Consider the following 20,694-nt stretch of genomic DNA (forward strand, 5'->3'; position numbering starts at 1 on the left):
CGACTTTTTTGGTAAATGACTCGAAATATGGACAGTAAAAAGCCTGAGAGGAGACAAAATTTTGATTATAATTGATTTAAATTAAATACAGCTGCAAGCAAGCAGACCAAATGTAATAGAGAACATGAAAGCAAAGTTGCGATCATACGCAGTCCCATGTGGAATGTTTAGTCTTAACGCACACGTATTCTTAGAGTGCTTTTCTCACGTATGACACAATGTTTTAATTCCCGAATGAAACATGATTATGCAATTTCATTCTAATGTCACTAAGTAAAGACATCCCAGTGCCCCATCTGAAAGGTGTAATTTCAAGAGCACTTATTAGCTCACATTTGGTTTTACCAATGTGAGTTTATCGTATAGGCTGAAGTCGATGGCGTCTGTGTGTATGTGTGTATGTATGTATGTATGTATGTACATGTATGTATGTACAGTATGTCCGTCAACATCAAAAACATGCAAACCGTTGCACGTTTCAGCTTGATATTTGGTGTGTTGATGCATCCTGGGCTATAGATGGGATTTTGTACAAATGAAGTTTGCATTGCCAAAATTATGCAAATGAGCTTACAAAATGTGAAAATGGTTAAGAATTAATAACTCAAGAACCGCTTTTTTGATTGCTTTGAAAATTTGTGTGCAAGTACCTTAGGTGAACCTTATACAGTTTTATGAATATTGTGAAGATATCCTTAATTTTGTATTTTTGCTGAATTTTTTGTGATTTTTCTCATTTTCAGTAAAAATTCTTCTTCTCTGAAACCGCCAGCCCAATGGCTCTCAAATTTGAGTTGGATCTTTGCGAGGGTGTTACTCTTCTAATTTGTTGAAATTATGACAAATTGGGAAAATTACTATTTTTGTGCAATTTTGTCATTTTTGGTCAAAAAATCTGAGACAGTATTTCCTTTTTAAAACCCCTGGACAGACAGCTTTCATATTTGGTACACAGACGTACAGAGATGACAATAGTTAGATATGTGGAAATTGTCCTGAAATATAAAAAATTGTAGTTTAAAGACAATATTGTCATTTTTGGTCAAGAAAACTTTATCTCAACATTACTTGTTTGATAGCTTTGTAATTTGGTATAAAGTCCCTTGTTTGATAGCTTTGTAATTTGGTATAAAGTCCTGAAAGATGTTATTAGATAAATTTTCTGCTCAAAGTGTTGGGAAACCCCAAAATTTTTATATTTTAGGTAATTTTCTCAGTTTGTGACCTTAAATGACCTACACCAACCCAGGATATGTTGTGAGACAATTTTGAAGGCTGTGAACATAATTTTGTCATATTTGGTACCAATTTGTAGGAAAATTTGATCCAGAAAACAAAGCTGAGGTGATTTTTTTCATTTTGGACCAATTTTTGCAACTTTTCTATGTAAGACATACAAGAACTGATGAGAATTTGGATCCAGGATAATTCCAGATGTGTAATCACCGCCCACAGTTGAAGGCATTGCACTATCTGTAACTAACTTAAGTGCTGTTTACATTAGAATGATAACACTCATGGCATTAATTAAAATCTCCAAGGTTGTAAATGTACTTCCTGTCATTTGGTCTAATGTAATAACAAGGGGTGGAACATTTGATATTCAGGAGGGGGTAGGGTCTAGAAGATCGATGATGCAGCATTACTTTTTTACCAGATCCCTTGTGCATTTTTTGCCCACTCCCACCTTTTCTTTTTATCAAGCCTTCATTGTTTTTGTTGTTGACATTGCTTATGTATTTAGGATCTGCTTCTCCCATTGCTATAGAAGTTGATATGCATGTTCCTAAAGATGACCTCCAGTACCTAAGTTGGAGACCTTATTTGCTTTTGTCATTCTTGTTTTTCCTGGTTTAAATATTTTTTGAATGGACCAATTCAAACCGAATGTGAGCACATAGTGTCCTTGACGGTATTTTTTTTAATCTGTTTTTTTTTCCAAAATTTTTTCCACAGACCAGGGTGTTCACGTATGTTGTGGGACCTCAAGTGACATCGACAGATGGTGTCAAGTCTATGGCATGTGAAAATCAAGGTATGACATTTATTTCCATTTTCGTAGAATCTTTTGGGGTGATGCATTAAGATGGTTTATCTGTTAACATTAAGGGTAGGATAATTTTCATGGATATTTGAGATATTAATTCCATATTGTGTGCTTTTGACACAAATATATATAGCCATGAAATTACATCAACAAAATACATTATTTTATTGTGCAGTACATCTATATTTAGGAGATAGGTGAATTTTGTATTAAATAATGCACAGGAGAGAGACAGATACCTTTTGTATAAAAAATTGTATGATAAATGGATATCATGCCATGCAAGTAAATGTAAAGAACCGTGGATACTTAATAAAGCACAAACAAAACTCATCTTATTTGACCTCAATCCCCTTCTTCCTCAGCTTGTTTGTGATTGTGATTTCTGAACATGCAAATGTTTTCCTGTTATAAAGTGATTTCCAAAATTATAATCTATGAGTTTGCATTTATTACATGTGGGTATATACAGATTGACTTCAATTTATCCACACTTTCCAAAGTTGCGCATTAAACTGTATGCGTGCATACGGATGCAAAAATTGCTAGGTTGTATGTGTGATATACATGTACGTGACCATCATAGGTTACCACAATTTCAAAAATGTAATTCATTCATTGATCATGTTTGGGTGATTAACAGTAAAGCGCAGTTTGATTTCACTTTTACACTTTTCTTTTGTGATTTTTAAAGTGAAAAGTGCACTGTAGATCATTCACATTAAGACCGTACTATGCACCTTCTACAGCAGCTGTATTTCCATATCGACTGCATGTAACTATCCTCATTTGTTACCTTGATTTAGTTGAGTATTTCAGACTCGGGTATTTACATCATCCCGTGGTAATTAACAATCGGTATCGAATAGCAATATATCCAAACAGTCCTACTTGTACTCTCTTAAATACACATCAATATTTGCACTCCAGTGATATTTTTCAGGGAGAAGCGATTTGATCTGAAATAAATGAACAGAATTTCGATTGCTGAACATTATGCAATGGCATAATGTAGTTCCAAGGTGCTATTGACCCAATGCGCATTGCAATGCATAACTAACAATCTCGGATTAAATTAGTCGGAATGAATTCATGACTGCCTTTTCTGAGAATGATTTTTTTGAAAGGGTAAAGGCAAAAACCTTCAGAATCAAAACTCAGTGTGTTTGATTTTCTACTTCAGTCTCAGGGACAGAAAAAATCTTAGAATTGTACAATTTAGTGACCATTGTATATGTATTCTCATACTTTCACTTTTAAACTCTCCCATTTCTAAATCAGCAGTTTTCACATCAAATACCACTCAGAAGCAAACCTTTTCACTTTGACATACAGTTGTCCTGTCTCCATGGCAACAACTGCTCCAGTATCACAGAATGCAATTGTGTAATGTACTTAATAGTTTTAGATAATAGAGCTCAGAAACTACAAAATAGCTCAGGTTGTATAGAAGGAAATTAAGAAAAACTTGAAATGGTTTTGTAATGAAATCTTTTGAGATATTTGGAGCCAGCAAGTATAGGGTGTTTTTTTCATTACTTTGATAATGCCAGGTTGCCAGTTTTCGTAATGTGATGTTTTTAATACTGTAGGGTACTTCACACGTATACCAGCAGTTGGAGCAATTAGACTCAATACATTGGTAAGTTTTGTATTCTACACAATGCGTAGACTTGGTTTTTTTCATGACAAGGGTAAGAAATTTTAAGCTTAACCAACCAAGTTAAATTTACAAAGAGCGCCCTCAATGTCAGGGGATCATTTCTGTAAACACAAATTATATACTATGCTACAATTTCTTCCAGTGTATCCATCCTCAGTTCTTTATGTCCCAGTCTTTCGATCATTCAAATACAGAATGCATGTATCTCTTGTGCTAAAAACATTATTGAGCTCTGCAAATTTTTTCTTCCTTTAGATTCCTTATCCTACCTGACAGAATGCCCTCAATTTAACGTTATTAGGATTTTTGATTTTTTTGTCTCCTTGTCACATTCCATTAGAGGGTAATGATAGAATTATAATGTGTATTTGCACTAAGAGCTAAAATAAAAAACACTGCAAATTCATTCAATTTGTGTCAAATACCATGAAGAGCGTATTTCCTCAGTGTGACATCACTCAGATTCAAATCAATGTCTGCTGCAAATGAAATGTCAATACAGATTATCTTACCCATATTTAGTTACTTACAGGGTCTGCATGCTCTTGGAAAGTCCTTGAAAGTCTTTTGATCTTAACATTGAGTTCTGGAAAGTCCTTTAATATTGATAATTCACCCACAATTTTCAAAAAATGAGAAGATCATCAGCCATGATTTCATGAAAATGACCAATGTGAAACAGTGTTGAAAAATTATATAATATGCAAGTGATATCTGGAAAATGGTATTTAGGACATCATAAAGTTCTTGAAAATTGCTAAAAAATCCTTGAAAGTGCCTGAATTTCAAGTGTGACTTTATAAGTCATTAATTCCTGGTCAAGATATTTGAGTTACTTCCCTTGTGTTTCTGCAGAATTATGTTAAGGTACTCAGCAGGCCAATGGCATTAAACCGTGCTGAAGACTACCAATGGTCTAATATATACCTAGACGCCATGGTAAGTTTTTATCATTTTCAGTTTTGGGGATGACGTAATGCTTGTGTGTTCAAATGATAATGACATTAAATAATTATGTAATTTTGAGGTCACTCATGTTACACTTGTGGGAACATCTTTTTTTTTCCGTAAATACTTAGCAGATAGCTTTGGAATTTGAATGTTGCTGGCTTTTGATGACTCCATTCAGATTAAAAGGGTGTATTCAATGATATACAGAAACACTGTTATCTGCTTTTGAATTTTTTTTGGGGGGGGGCCAAATTGGGGATGCAGCCATTTTTTGCTCTGTTGATGTGTTGTGTGCTCAGAAGGTTATATCTGATAGGTCAATTGTCACTATTCACAGCAACTTTGGGAGTCTTATCATATTAATTTATTAGAAAGCAGCTAATGCTTTCACAATACTCATTTTTACGCTCCCATATATGCATATGTATATATGCAAATGGGAGGTATTCGTATAAGGTGGAAAAATGGCGTCTGTGTGTATGTATGTAAGTATGTATGTATGTCTGTTAGTCCGTCCGAATCAAAAACTCCTAAACCGTAGCACCTACTGTCCTAGTATTTGGTGTACAGGTGCACCTAGGGGTGGAGATGTGAATTTGTTCAAATGAACATGTCAGTGCCAAAAATATGCAAATGAGGGGGAAAAATGGAAAAATCCTACAAATGGCTAAAACTCAGTAAGCATTGGGACGGACAGATTTGGTTGAAACTTGGTATGCAGATTTCTTTAGGTATTCTAAATTATGTGTGCAAAAATTGGGATGAAATTTGCTTGTTTGTATTTTTAGGGTATTTTCTTGTTTTCTGAAATCGCTCGTCTGAATGCTATGAAACTTAATATTCATTTTCCTCAGAATGACTTCAGTCATGCTTGTACAAATTGTATTGATATTGTCATATTTGTAATTTTGGGGCAATTTTCCCAATTTTTGATAAAAATTTTTTTAATCCAAAAACTGCTGATTTGATAGCTTTGATACATGTATTTGGTATACAGGTATCTAAGATTAATCTCAATATAATGTATTGAAGGTATGTTGAATCTGCAATTTTGTATTTTTGGGGCAATTTTTGCCTTTTTTGGTCAAAAAATTTTTCTCCAAAAACTTCTGATCTGGTAGCTTTGATATCTAGTGTACAGGTTCCTAGGGTTTATGTTGATTAGATATATTTAAAATTAGGATGAAATCTGCAATTTTGTATTTTGGGGGCAATTTTTCTCATTTTTGGTCAAAAAATTTGTTTCTCAAAATTTACCAGTCTGATTGCTTTGATATTTAGTAAACTGGTCCTTAGGGTTTTTGTTAATAAGATATATTGAAATTAAGTTGAAATCCTGAATTTTGAATTTTTGGGGCAACTTTGCGAAACTTTCAGTTTTACTGGGATATCTTTCATTTTGTATTTTTAAGATTTTTTTGGTAATTTTATACCTACTGGAACTAAGAGTATATAATGTGGTGATTTCGTAAGCATTTGATATGGTAAACTGTATTTGGTGTTGAAATGCGGCAAAAAAATCCTGGCAGATTTTGAAAAAATTCCCAGCAAATGCCAATAAAAAAAATTCAGCCAGAGAAGGTTTGACAAAAAGAAAAGGTGAGAGAGTGGGGAAAAAAGAATGTACAATGGATCGGATAAAAAAGATAATGTACAGGTCTCATCGATCTTCCAGACGCCATCCCTTATCAAATGGTCCACCCTGATGTATTTTTGTGCACAATTAACCATGCAGTGTATTTTAGTTTAAGATGTCAAGTTAGGTAAGGATTTGAAAGGAATAGTCAAGTTCATCACAGTTTAACTTTATCTCTTGTGTCATCATCCTTGTGTAATTGGTTAAGTTTGTAAGTTGTTCCAGATGTGGATGTACCAGCTGTTCTGGAAGAAAACAATGTTTACCTTTTCCTGTAGGGTTTCTGAGTTGATGATTGTATGTTGAAATTTCTCCATGTATCTGTTGTATAGGCAAAGTGTAAACATTGGTTGCATGTCATGTATTTCAGTCTATGTCAAATATTGTAAATGAAAAATCAAGAACAGTTTACTGTGTGCTTGTAAAAGATAACATATTTGTCAATACATAAACTGCCTTGCAGATTGATTGTCTTAAATATTATCACAGAAGTAGAAAAGGAAAAGAAACTATTCAAATTGCTGTAACATATTCACCTTCAGTGCCTGTATAGGCCTATACTTAACTATTTTATCATTACATTCAGCTGTTTGTTATATCTTTATCACTCTCCATGGGCCAAGGCACACTTGGGGTCAATGTCATCACTCTGTGCCAGTCTGTGTATGTCAGTCTGTCTGTATATGTATGTCCATGTTTCATACAATTGTTGACTTGTTTTGATAACTATATGGGAGCGAACAGTGATGTTGTCACTATTTTTGATATATTGGTTCCTGGGGATGCCTTTTTGGTGATTAGTTCAATGAAGATGGAATTCCCTTAAATATGTAAATTATTGGTCAGTTTGTAAACTTTTGGCCAAAATATGTGCTCTAAAACCCTTGTTCAATAACTTTCATATTTTGCATGTCAAATAATCTTCAATGAGTTTTAATCAAATGGGAGCACAGTGCCATTGATGCAATATCTATTATTTTGACTCTTTGTTTACTTGTTTGCTCGATATGTTGCAAAATTTCTTCAATGGTGCAAATTTTTCTGTACATACAGATGTAAATAATGTGCTTCTGTTCAAACCATGAGATTTTCTTACTTTGTTGACAGTGATATTTTGTTCAAAGATCTTGTTCCATTGCTAAAAGATTTTTTCACTGTCAGCTAAGAGTTATTGTGAGTGGAGATACATCAATCTATAATCTTGACATTATTAAATTGTTATTCATTATCGTAGGGCCTTGGTATGATGACCACCGTGACGTTACCTGTATACAACCGATCATCAGATGATGTAAGTATCAAATCTATCAAACTCAGCAAAAACATTAATTAAACTTCATGATTTGAAAAGATCAGGACAATAGCAAATAGCAAATTCTATTTGGATGATTTCAGCTGTAGAATCATGCCAGTTTTCATTTTACTTGCAAATGAAGCTGTAGATTTTTTCTTTTCATATAACCTTTTTCATATCAAAAATATTTTCTTCTGACGATTTTCTATATAATATTTACTCTCCATCTAGAGAAAGAGTTGAGACCCAATGTGTTGCTCCAACTTAGTAGTTTTAAAACCTTAAAAGACAGCTTGAAGTTTTAATAATATTGATACATATTTTGTCTCATGCACACTTTTTCGGCCAAAATTTGTGAGTCAATGTTTTATGTGAGTTGATTGTTCAGCATGATGACCATGTTAGACTTTCATTCCTCTAGTTTTAGTTTTGTTCATAGGAACTTACTCAAAGACAGCTAGTAGATGTAAATTTGAGCTGAATCTGCCTGTACATTGAAAGATGTGTGACACATCCCTCTGTATTTTATACTGTCTCTTTAACTGGTGATAGTATCTTACATACTTTCACTATCTTGTTTTGGTTCAACCCAATTGTTTTTGGAAGGGTACGTTGGACTTTTGTACACAGGAAGGAGGGAGAATGGATCAATTGAATGTTATATCATGAACACTGCTGCATTAATTTAATGTGAACAGTGTAGATTAATTGGCATTCATCCTGTTTTTGATGTTGATATGACATGAGCTTTTCATTTTAATTTCATTTTAATTTATCAAACTCTGTGAAGGGTAATGGAAATCCATACAATGCTTGGCAGGTAGGAAATATAAGGGTCTTTTTCACTGAGTGCAAAGTGTGAGACACAAACCTCTGACATTTGATACTGCACACCAACACAATGCAATATATTTGTCTTTCACCAAATAAAGCTCCAAACTTGAAGTTAATCAGTCAACTCGCATTTAGATGTGAAATGTCAAACTCCTTCATTGTATTGGCCATATAAAAATTTATGTTGCCGTTTATATTAATTTTAGCAATTTGATTACCTTGACCAAAACCTGAAATCTGATAGTCCAGATCTACAGTAAGAGCTAGTACCAGTACTTGACATGCCATAAAGTAACTGAGAAGATGGCAGCAACATTAGCATGATGAAATGCAAATATCATGACTATGTCTGCCTCAGTGATGTGTAGTTATGTGGGAATGAAAGGACTAATAAGATGGAACACTTATCAGAATATACCTTTGGATTAGGTGTCTATTAGGTTCAGAATTTTTGGATCTAAAATAATGTTAGTTACAAACAAAGTAAACCTTTCTGTAGTGTTTTTAGAGCACATACATGTAGGTTGTGAAGGGTTTAATTGCATGTTTTCAATGTCCTTTATTTCAATCGCCTTCTGTTGGCATGCTTAGTTTAAAAAGGGCTATACCTTGATGAATCTGTTTATGCAGCCTCAACTCTAATAGTTATATCTGATTTGGTTTTAGTTGCACAAACAACACATATCCCTCAGATAGTACTGTAAGAAGATAAATGCTGTGAACACAATTCACCCCTTTTGTGGTATCTTTGCCAAAATAGCATGTATTCATAATATTGCTATTCTGCTGGTCAGAGTACTATTTTCAAATGATATAGATCAAGTCTAGTCTCACAATAAATTTCGGAATGACTTTATCGCAAAGAATAAGAAGAGCATGACGTATGAATGAAATGAGGTGCAAAAAAGTTGTAGAATTTGTAGTAATCAATAGTGTGCACATATAAAAATTCAACTCTGTAAAATATCATAAAATACAGTTTGTTCAAGCAATATGTAGTTTCTCATCTTCAATGCATCATCGGACCATCTGAACCACACCAAGACAAAGAAGAATCTTTATAAAACCAAAAAGCAGTACTGTTTTAATTTCTTAATCTTTCTTTTTTTTTTTCTAATCACGTTTCATGTTGTTGTCTGCACTTTTAAAAGGACTATGAACATTAGGATTTTAAAGTCTTCCTTTACCTTTCCTTTCACATTCTCCAGAGAATATTAATGTGATGTATATCAAAACGTGGGCGTCGATTGAGAACAATCATGTAAATATTTTTACACCGTACATGTCTGTATTCTATGACAGTTGATTCAGCTGACTTGCGGGTCTGTAATTGAAAGGACGAGCTTGTCTGGTGGTTAAACTGGTCATGTTAGTTACTTAGCACTTTCAAGTCTACTTTTACACGATTGTTTTTTTTTGTTTTTTAAGTGATGAAGAGTTATATTCAACTTTACATATATGTATATCATATTTAAATATATATATATTTTATATACGTTTTTTTTTTCTCTTATCGTTTTCTTTTTTACGCATTTCTACTAACTCGTAATGTTATATCTATTTAGTTATATATGTATTTATGTAGTTGTTCTTTTATTCACTTAGTTACTTTGTTACAATCAGGTTACTTTGCAATCCCACTACTTTCATGTACACTACCCTCGATATACTTTAGTTTTCTTTTTTCTTCTTCGTTTTCTTGCTTTAACATCAAATGGCTTTGGGAACGGACTAGACTAGCATTTGCTATTTTCCGTTTCCATTTACCCTTTATCACAGCACAACTCCGATGTACATTCATTATTGAATTGTAATATTATTATGATTAAGGGTAATAAAGATTATTATTATTATTATTATTATTATTATTATTATTATTATTATGTTTGATAGATCGACATTCAAATGTCAAAAAATGAAATGTTAGCAGTTCAAAGTAATTACCATTCGAGGGACGTAGACTTTGATATAATGGAGGGACAATTAGTACTTCAATATGTAATTGCAGTTGAGAGACAATAATTTCGGTGTAACTGAGTTAAAGCAGGGGTGACTGTTAATATCTTCTTCAAGCTTCATATCCAAATTCATGCCCTCAGGAAAAAGACTATAGAATCTATAGCTTATAGATATTCTATACATATCTAAAGAAATTCTATAGCATTTTATAGAGTTCAACCCTATTTTGTATGGAATTCTATAGAAACACAAGATTTTCATGTCAAATTCATGCCTTTATGTGAAAGACTAAAACATTCTATAGAATTCTATAGCTTTATATAGATATTCTATAGATATCTATCAAAATTCTATCGATATTTATAGAGTTTGACCCCATTTTCCATAGAATTCTATAGAAACACAAATTCCATAGCATATAGAAGTCTATAGTCTAAGAATATTTTTAGTACGGGTGCAGACAGAAGCACTTCATCCTTGCTAAAAATCATGATGTATTTTCTTAATTTTCTTCTCAGAATCAACAAATGCTAGGTGTTACAGGAACTGATGTCACCATTGCTGACATGGAGAGACTTATTCCACATTACAAGGTTAGTAGCCATGGTAACTCTGAACATCACAAAGCCAGACATATAAGTGACATACTATGTTCACTGCAGTTAAAATTGACCTGCAGGTTCAAAGACTTCTCATTTTAAAAAAGCAACAGTCAAGTATATGCAAGCTCGCTTTCTTTTTCCCCAAGGTCCAATGTGTACTCTTTTTTCATGTCTGACATGTATTCAGAGTCAACCCATTGTTCAGTGAATCCCATTGTTCAGTTGAACAAAAACCATATTTTCTTCTTCCTTTGTCAACCAACATACCTGATTTATCAAAAGGCATTAAATTGTGTCATAGTAATTTTGTAACCTATTAATTCTGATTTGTTTTAAACCAGAGGCAGTTCAAGTTCACTCCTATGTAGCCCAACTAAAAATAATTTTCGACATTTGAATTTCACTGTATATATATTCAGCAACAATAGCAATGTCCATCATACATAATTGTAGGCTGCCATGTAAAGCAAAATATTAACTGGTATTTCAACGTCCTGTAGGAGGGAGATCAAGAGACAACAGTTTGTGTTTTGAACAAAAATACAAAAAAACTTTGCAAAACTTACTTTCACTGTTTCAATCTTGAATTTTTTCTGGACATCAAAAGCTCTCGCTATCCTACATTTGAACACTGTTCTTTTTTACCATTTTGACAAAAGTGAATATTTCCTTTTCTCATTTATGAGTACTACATAATACATGTACAGGATATTCAAATCGACAATGATCACATTCATTATTCTCTAGTGTAACAAATTTTATTCCAATTCATTTGCATATGTGTGATATTCGAAAACAGTAGCTATCAGTACATTGTGTTCAACAAGTCTAAATGTTCTTCATGACAAGTTTTCCTGAAGTTTCAGCATACCAGCTGACTTTCTACAAATTTGTTCAATTTCATTAACATCAATAATTGCAATTTTTAAAACATGCATAGCATGCTATATAAAAGCCTAAATGTAAGGTAATAAACAGCAAAGCCTGTAAGAAGAACAATGCACAAAAATAACAGTGAAAATAGTAACTCTGAAATTTATAACTTCAAAAGTTCTGTCCCTTTCATTTTTGATGTACATGGATCTTGTTGTGTGGTATGAATATGCATACCCTTTGATCGTTTTGTGGAATGTAATACATTTTCTACAATTTTATTGATATTTACTATTTACATTAATGTAAAAAATTCTCTATCAGGGAATCTTATGAATATCAATGTCATACATTTGAGATAAAATTTTGTATTAATAGTACTTAAAACTAATCGCCCAAAACGTTTCTGCCAGTATTTTGCACTCTAACCCCACTCTATGTTGTATGTTGTTCAGTTATTTCAATTGTTAATGATTCTGTTTCACAATTTCTGGTTATTGTTGTTTATTGTAGATACACACTGTAGATTGTGCCAAGTCATTTTGCCACGATGTTGATGTGAATGCCTTTGTTGTAGACAACTTTCTCTAGTGATTTTTGTTTTAGCAGCAGAAAATGCTGCATTGCAGTTTTTCTCATACAACACATACTGTTGACTGTTTTTACCGTTTGTGTGTTCGTAAAGTAGAGGGCACTTTTCTCCGTAGTAATTAAGCTGTGTTTTCTGGTCTTATTGGTGTTTTGCTTCAGCACGCGTCTGACTCCAATACAAAGACAGTAAGTTGATGGAGGTTGCTTCACCCACCTAGAAGTACAAGCTCTCTTGTTTGTTTTTTTTGTTGAAATACCACATTAATTTATAAAGTCACATCTGCATGTTTAGTCATTTTTTGGTTTCATCGTGAATCTGTCATAGCTTGTTGCATTTGCATGATATGTTACATTATTCAGTGTCAGCCATTATGTCAGAGACACTCTTTGGCCATTTGGTCAGCCATTAGCGAGTTGGATCAAGCGTTTTATGCCTCTGCTATCTCGTCTTCACCAGTTTCCATGCATTGTTGAAAACCAAACAAATAGCATATTAAGTCGGATATTAAATCATCGCAGTAGAATGTGCACATGAGTCTACATGAAATTTATCACCGGAAATTGGTAGATTTCATTTCAAATACAGCTCATTTATCCTGTCATAATTTGTCTGTTTTGATGTTTGAAATATTGTTTGTCACATATGCAACCCGTGTGTTGAAAACAATGAGATAAAAATTATATTTTCATTTGTCTCACAAATGTCTGAAAATGTTTGCTGTATTACAACAAAAAAACTATTTAGATAATAATGCAAGTCTTGACCTTATACTCATAGAATTTCATATTTCATGTACAATTCCCCTAACAATATGACGCAAAACCACACAATAGTTATATTTTCATGGTTACTGGTGGAGAATTTAGGCAAGGAGAGAAACATTTCATATCATGATTCAAAAATCACAAAAATAAAACAGTTCAAGCTTGATCAGTCATATTCATTCATTGATTATAAAACCACGTATCAACTCCATGGTTCATAGACATTTGCTTCTCTCATTTCATCTTGAACACACTTTTCCATTAACAGTCAATGACACGGACCATCTGTGCTACATCTCCAGAGTCACATTGTGGGAAGATTTCAAAGTAGCATTGTGAGACTGTCTGAACTAACATTGACTGACAGAATCTTCTTAACAATTATAGTTACCATACCAATAAATTGTTGTTAGAGCTTTGTCAATGACATACATGTACCAATGTCAGAGTTTCAAATTGAGTTAGTATGCACTTGGAAAGTGAAAGACTTAAACTTTTGCTCAAACTTCATGAATGAAACTTGCAACCATTTTCCTACCAAACCAACAATATAAATTGGGGGTCACTCTGCAAAGTTTGGAACTATCGAAACAAATTACCCAACATTTTGCAATATTTGAAATTCAAAATGGCAGCCATTCTGGTGTTAAGTCTATGGGGAAAAATGAAATTTTGGATTTTTGAAAAAATAAGATGGTTCTCCATGAGCTTTAAAATGAGCCCCCACAAGTGGTAGATCAGAAAAGAATTGTAAAAATTGGAGTCCGACTATCTGTCCCTGACATGCATTGTACCTTAATCAGATTAATTGTATATATATGTGCATCAGAGGGAAATATTTAAAATGAAAGTTCCCTGTGGCCTGTTGACTTTTCTTCTTCACTAGCCTTCAACATCTATTGAAATGCTTTGTGTTACCATCAGAAAATTACAAAATTTGCGTGTTAACTTCAAAATTTAGACAAATAAGAGTCAGATCTGTAATCACCTCAATTTATCCTTCAGGGGTGATGAGAAGCCTGAAAGTCTGGAAAGATTTTTCCAGTTTTCCATAGAATATCCTTAAAAAATTTTCCTGGTAGCAAAAACACTCCAACAGATAGATTATCTGTGGTAATTTGAGTATTCAATGTGTAATCTATTTTCATTTCAAATGTAATATTCATGTTTGATTGTTAGTTACGTAACGCAAATGAAATAATATCAGTTTCAACCGACAAAGTTTGTATTGAGCTACTAGGTTTACATAATGGTACTAGTTGGACAGGGCCTATATGTTATAATATGTATACTTTCAAACTGTTGTTCAAATCTCATTGATTTGTCAATCTTCTTTGTCTGAGAACTCTGGCATTGCGTTATGTTCACATTGACTTCTAGTCAGTTGGATGTTTATACCCAAATATAGTGTATTCATTTCTTATCTGACAATGGTGTGCAGTCGCATCTAAAATGTAATCAAGTTCAAGTTTCTAGCTTAGTGTAATGAACATCAATAGCGAATTAATAAGTTACATTTTTCAAAAAATTTAGTGTGTGTTAATTGAATAGCTATAACTCAGACTTGAAAATGTTCTTTTTGGTAATTGGTAATTTAAATAAAGATATTTTTAGTTGGTAAACTCAAAATATAACACTCTTGAACAGTTTGCTTTGTGAACTACAAAATACTACTTAACTGTAACAGATAATCGTAACCCAATGCTGTTATACTCAATTGAACTAATACTGTAGCAGGTTTTTCATATGTGTTTTGAAATTCCTTGTAGAATTTTTCTAAGTGTTGAGACAGATGTAGTCACTAATTGTGAACCTCTGCAATGTGCTAATTCTCTTTGGTATGGCTTGATCAGCATCAACGTACATCTACCCATTGTCTGGCAAAGTCCAGTCTCATAAGGACATTCCATCTTTGTGTGTCATTTTCATGGTGTAGTCCTCCCTTAGATTGTAATATTGTCAAACTCTCCAGCACTTAGTGAGAATTTCTCTTATTGTTTTTCTCCGGTTATATTCTTTTCTAACAGTTAGGACCAGCCAGCTATGCCTTTGGAATCAACTCCAATGGTTATATTTTGATTCATCCACGCTTGAAGGGACAGGTAAGTGAAATGCAAAATTTGATATGCCATTGTCCTTTTACAGTGCAAACAATGTAAGATTCCATCTAGAAATTAATCATTTCACAGATGTTTAAGTGTCTCATTACGCCAACAGATTATACCTTCAGTTTACAGTAAATTTCCTAAATCTATATCTGTTTAATTTATGCCATATTTGGTACTGATTTTCCTTTCTGAGACAAAGGAAAAATGCTACATTTATACGGTTAAAGTACAACTCCTCCAAAGTGTCGTCATGCCTACCGGTACAATGTCTGTAGTTGATTGGGCTTTTAAACCTAATACATTATGGGACAAACCTTTCAGATGACTTCTTCCATCTTCCTGTAGATAAAGTGATCTCTTATTTCAAATGACACTTGATTTTGGTCCCTACATGTATATTATTATAGTCAGTACATGTCTATCACAACCTTTGCTTATCTATATCCACAGCAGTAAAATAGTAAAACCATTCAAGCATGGTGTGTATATGGTGTAACCATGGTTAAACATGGTCTTAAACCATAATCAACCATGTTTCATAACCATTTCTCTGTATCTTAACTTTGACAACCATGGTCAACCATGGTTGTCAAAGTAAAGCTATGATACAATGGTTAACTCGACAGCGGGCAGAAAACAAAGAACAGTTCAGTTTCACATTTCTGGTGTTTTAACTGATTAGAGTCATGAATCTTGAAAATTATGTATCTTTGTACATGCTCATGTTCATAGATACATGAACATTAGTGACTCTTTAATAGTAACAATTATTTTCAATTTTCCCTATATTGGTAACCTTTTCTTATCAACTTAAAAAGCAGGATGATGTATATGAAGTCTATGAAAACTTAATATGTTTTTAGGATTAATTTGTCATAATGTTTTGATCAAAGGAAAACCAAATGCATCACTGTGCAATAAATATTTCATTACGAATGCATTCATGAAACCAAAAATGAAGCAAGCCATTCCAACATAAATGTACACACATTCATGGAAAGTCTTCTAACTTCCCTTGTGCCAGACATCTATACACATGTACACACTCAAACACACACCAAGCATACATGTATAATTGCGACTGTCAGTTTTATTGTGTCCATCAATTTGTACCTGTCCTCTCTTTTGGTTCATCTCAGAAATTTGTGTCTCTTTTGGTTCCATCTCAAAATTATTGTCTCTATATCTGTATATTCATTCATTCTTTATCAACAAGTTTCTTTGCAGGTGTTTCCATTCTGGGATTCAATTAATGCTGACAACTATTTCAACACTTGCATGTTGCATGTTGGCCTATAACTTCAGAAGTCTTTTGCACAGTTCACAAACATTAAACCTTGAGCACATTTTTTCGATGTAATAGGATAACTAAAAGCAGTCACAAAAATTTGTAGCCAGAAAGAAAGTTGAATTGTGTCTGTGTTACTTGATATATGCCAAGTTGAATGTGATAGTCAGTAGATCGATGCTTACACCTCAACTGTGCAGAAAACAAAATGAGTCACATGATAGTTGCATGATCAGTGCATGATTTCTTGAAAGAATGCATGTGATAGGCGAATGACACCTGCATGTTATGCAAATTGAGTATTTACATCAATTATTGATAACATCCAGGAGTCGAAAGCTAGAGATACTGATGATGAAGGGCTGAAGGTATATTTTCTTAGGTATCATAAATGTTTATCATGTAATAACTAAAAGGAAGACAATACATGTATAATTAACGTTCTTAATGACTTTGTCTAATCAGTGTATATAAATATATATATACTAACAAATTCTCTCAACATGAAAACCCGCTTATATGTGGATACCTCTTATCTCCAGTTAATTTGTATCTCCAGTGTTTGTTTTCAGTTTTTGTTGGTTTTTTTTCGATTTAGATGTATAAAATTATATGCACACATGATTAGACTTGTCTAGGTGCAGAGTTCCATAGATTTGTAGCAAAGACAATCTTGTTATCTGCTTTTCTGTTCTTGAATCGTCCAATGTACCTGGCATTGCAAATTACAAACCAATATCAGACTAAAATTTCTCTAAACCTCGTTAGGACACGAATTGACATGTGATTTTACCCATCATTTTCAACACTTAGGGATCTTGCATGCGGATAGATCCCAGGTATTCTGTTATGTACATGTAATGTGGCAACTTATAGTATATTCTGTATTTCCACTTGGAGCAATAGCCATTTTGTATGACATAGAGCTGAGACTTTATTGCATTTTCGCTTTTGTTCTCATTTGGCGGATTAATTCCGTGATGGAAACACTGTTAATGAAGTCCTGTTGCATCAGGATTGTAATGTGCCAGACCTAGTTGCGATTGTGACATGGCGGTTGTTTTCCCAAAGAAATCCCAAATTCCGTGGATTCTTTTGAATAAGTGCATGTCCATTTTTAGAGACTTTGGGTGCTCTGTATGTTGAGGTACACGTACCGTATGGCATGATCATGTCCCACTGATTCGTGGGATTGTCACGTCGTCTTCACAGACTGAAATAAAAAACTGATGGGTAAAATCACGACACCACCAAAGAGTTATATGATATTTTTGCTTTGAATTAAATCTTAGGTGTATATTGCTGGGAAGTTAAAGTTGCCCTCAATGCCAGGTTTTGTGTAGCTATATTATGGGATGTTAAAACAACAACTTAAAAGTAAAACAAAGTAATGATCCTGCAACATTAAGTTGTATGGTAATCCTTGTCATTTTCACTCAGTCTTTCTTCCTTGGCCGTGCTTTTGTGCTTTTGATGTTCACAACTTTCTGTGCACCACCCCCATGTCCATGACCGTCCTTCGTCTCCAAAACATCTATCATACCATTTTCTGTTCCTACATGTAAACTGTATGTGGTCAACATTTCACAACAGGACATACATTACTTTTGTGTTTTTCGTTTTGCATAATTTTGTATTCATAACTTTCTATCACAACATGATACATTTTTCAGAATTTTGTAATAAATTTTTTTCATTAAGAGTTTCGATGGTAATGGTATTTTTGATGAACAAGATAGTCCTGCTATTATTTTTTTTTCATTTTTGGTTCAAATCGTACATTTTCATGAAGTCATTCATGTTTATAGACTTTCTTCAATTATTTTCGATACATGTATTCTTACTTTACATTTCTTTAAATTTTGATTATACACATTTTTTGTACTTGTAAGATAACTTTTTTACTACATATTTTTTTGATGAAAACTCTTGAATTTTTCTTGATGTTTACTTCTTGCACATCCTATGATTTAGCAATACCTCATATTTTGTATATGTAGATCTTTCTTTGGTTAATTTTCAAATTTTCATTTTGTATATTTAAGTAATACCACATTTAATGATTTTTTCAAGGCAATGCATCTTTGTTTCTATAATCCTCTATTTCAATGGAGATTTAAAGAGAACAAAAATAAAAACTCAATCTTGTATGCTTGGTTTTTGTTCAATTTTTTCTTTACAATTGCGCAAAAGAAAAAGTTGCTATTTTAAAAAGTGTCATAATGTAAATTTATGATTGATTGACAAATTCTGTAGCTTATTTTTTTGACACTGTGCCCCATCTTGTCTGGTTAAATTGCTGTGTTTTTGGCTTCTTTTGTTGCAATACCAATCCTAGCTCTATAACCAAAATTTAAAAATCTTTCATGCCATAGAGGAAATGCTGAAAGAGAGATAGGCAAAGAATGAAAATATAGCATATCAGATATTCACGTAAGCTCCACAAAACCCATATCAAGAATTGCTTTTCTTTGATACCTGTAAGTTTATCCAAGCTCTCAAGCCAAACAAATAAACAAAATGGCATTTTGAAAATTGAAAAGTTCAGTGATATTTGAAAAAAGTGTCAAGAAATTATTTGATTAAATTGATTTTCCGACAGTTCAGGGAGAAGCGATAGCTGTATGTCCAAACTCTCTTCTCTTGGCATCTTCTCAGTAATTTTTCAGTCTCTTTTATTTTTCTTCAATATGGAGTAAGTCAGATTGTGCTGGTCTTTCTGGGCTTTGCATGTTTTCGTGATGCAAATACAGACAGGGTTATGTTCTTTATACCATTAGCCAATCAGCAAAAACAACACCTTTAAATCAGAGTGAATTTTACCAAGCGTGACATACAAACAGCCAGTTTACGAACAACAGATGTTAAAACCGAGTGGTCAAAGTTCAAAAGATCACAATGATCTGACAGCATTTTCTAGTTTATAATTTTCTCTGAGATTTGATGTAAAAAACAGAACCAACTCTCAGGTCTGCTGTTACTGCGTCATGTTCCACGTTACAAATACTTATTTATGTGTTGTTCTCATACAGCTTGGCTACCTGATTGAACCGCCCAATGTTGATTTTCTTGAAGTTGAACTACATGCTCCAAAAAAGTATGAGGTGAGAAGTTTTGCCCTTTGACCCGTCATTGTAGTCCAATCATTTCAGACAATTTGTTAATGTGTTTAAGTTGAGTTTAGTAAGGTCAGATCAGGCCAAAGGACAAAAAAATGTGACATATCATTTTATATGCATCATTTTTGTAAAAAAATTCAAAATTAAGTGACTCAGATGTAAGTTTTACATATTCTCTCACTGAATTTTTGACTGAGATTTTGTTGTATGTAAAGTGAATTCCAGTGCTATCTTAAATTTAGCCTGTAGTTTCTCAATATCTTCTCATGCCATATGAAGTTGGCCACTGTGGGCATCATGATAAGTTTGATCAGTCTCTCTCAACTAGCTTTTTACTAAAAACAAGTGAAATTGCTGCTATTATTGAAAAAGTGGACGCACAGTCCAGAGGTCTACTCATTTTAATACGAAAACTGAAGACCACAGTGTTGAGCATAAAGAAATTTGTTGCCTTCATACAGCTGAATACGCAAACCCATGGGTAAATTTGAGCTTGAATGTTGTCTCATATAGTATTGTCCTGAACCAGACTGACTTCTTAGCCATGCAAGGTTTGTTTTCATCTGTATTAAAAGAAAACATTTTTGTTTTTAATCTCAGCTACGTAAGGACATGATTGATAAAAAATTTGGCTGCATTGAAATTGAAACTCCTCAACGCAATGGGTTTGGAGTCGGTGTTAAGGAGGTTAGTACATTTTTTTCAATTATGTTGTCTGTTTAAAGCTCTCCAATCAGAATTTGTTACCTCATTGCAAAGTCATTCCATGAAGCTAAATTAGTTATTGAACAGGGATGAGCAATATCCAGGTCATGTTACAACCATTAACTCTTTTCCTGCCAAGTCCATATTTCACCATTAAGTCAAGTTCGTTACAGCTAGTGAAGCATAATATGTCCCATTTGGTGCACTTTAACAAAAAATTGAACATTTGAAGGCCCCTTAAATCACAGATACTGTAAAC

At 33.3% G+C, this 20,694-nt stretch overlaps 1 protein-coding gene across 1 annotated transcript in view; it reads left to right on the forward strand.

Annotated features, from left to right (window-relative positions):
* The window catches only part of LOC139134447 (voltage-dependent calcium channel subunit alpha-2/delta-2-like), a 173,858-nt gene that overhangs the window by 140,272 nt on the left and 12,892 nt on the right, over positions 1-20,694 (forward strand). Inside the window, exons 13-21 of the mRNA XM_070701308.1 lie at positions 1,957-2,035; positions 3,640-3,689; positions 4,566-4,649; positions 7,532-7,588; positions 10,903-10,977; positions 12,610-12,636; positions 15,243-15,317; positions 19,644-19,715; positions 20,331-20,417. Of these exons, the coding sequence (XP_070557409.1) occupies positions 1,957-2,035; positions 3,640-3,689; positions 4,566-4,649; positions 7,532-7,588; positions 10,903-10,977; positions 12,610-12,636; positions 15,243-15,317; positions 19,644-19,715; positions 20,331-20,417 (606 nt within the window). The remainder of the gene's footprint in view (positions 1-1,956; positions 2,036-3,639; positions 3,690-4,565; positions 4,650-7,531; positions 7,589-10,902; positions 10,978-12,609; positions 12,637-15,242; positions 15,318-19,643; positions 19,716-20,330; positions 20,418-20,694) is intronic.

Source organism: Ptychodera flava, chromosome 6, assembly GCF_041260155.1.
Source record: "Ptychodera flava strain L36383 chromosome 6, AS_Pfla_20210202, whole genome shotgun sequence".
NCBI classification, from domain to species: Eukaryota; Metazoa; Hemichordata; class Enteropneusta; family Ptychoderidae; genus Ptychodera; species Ptychodera flava.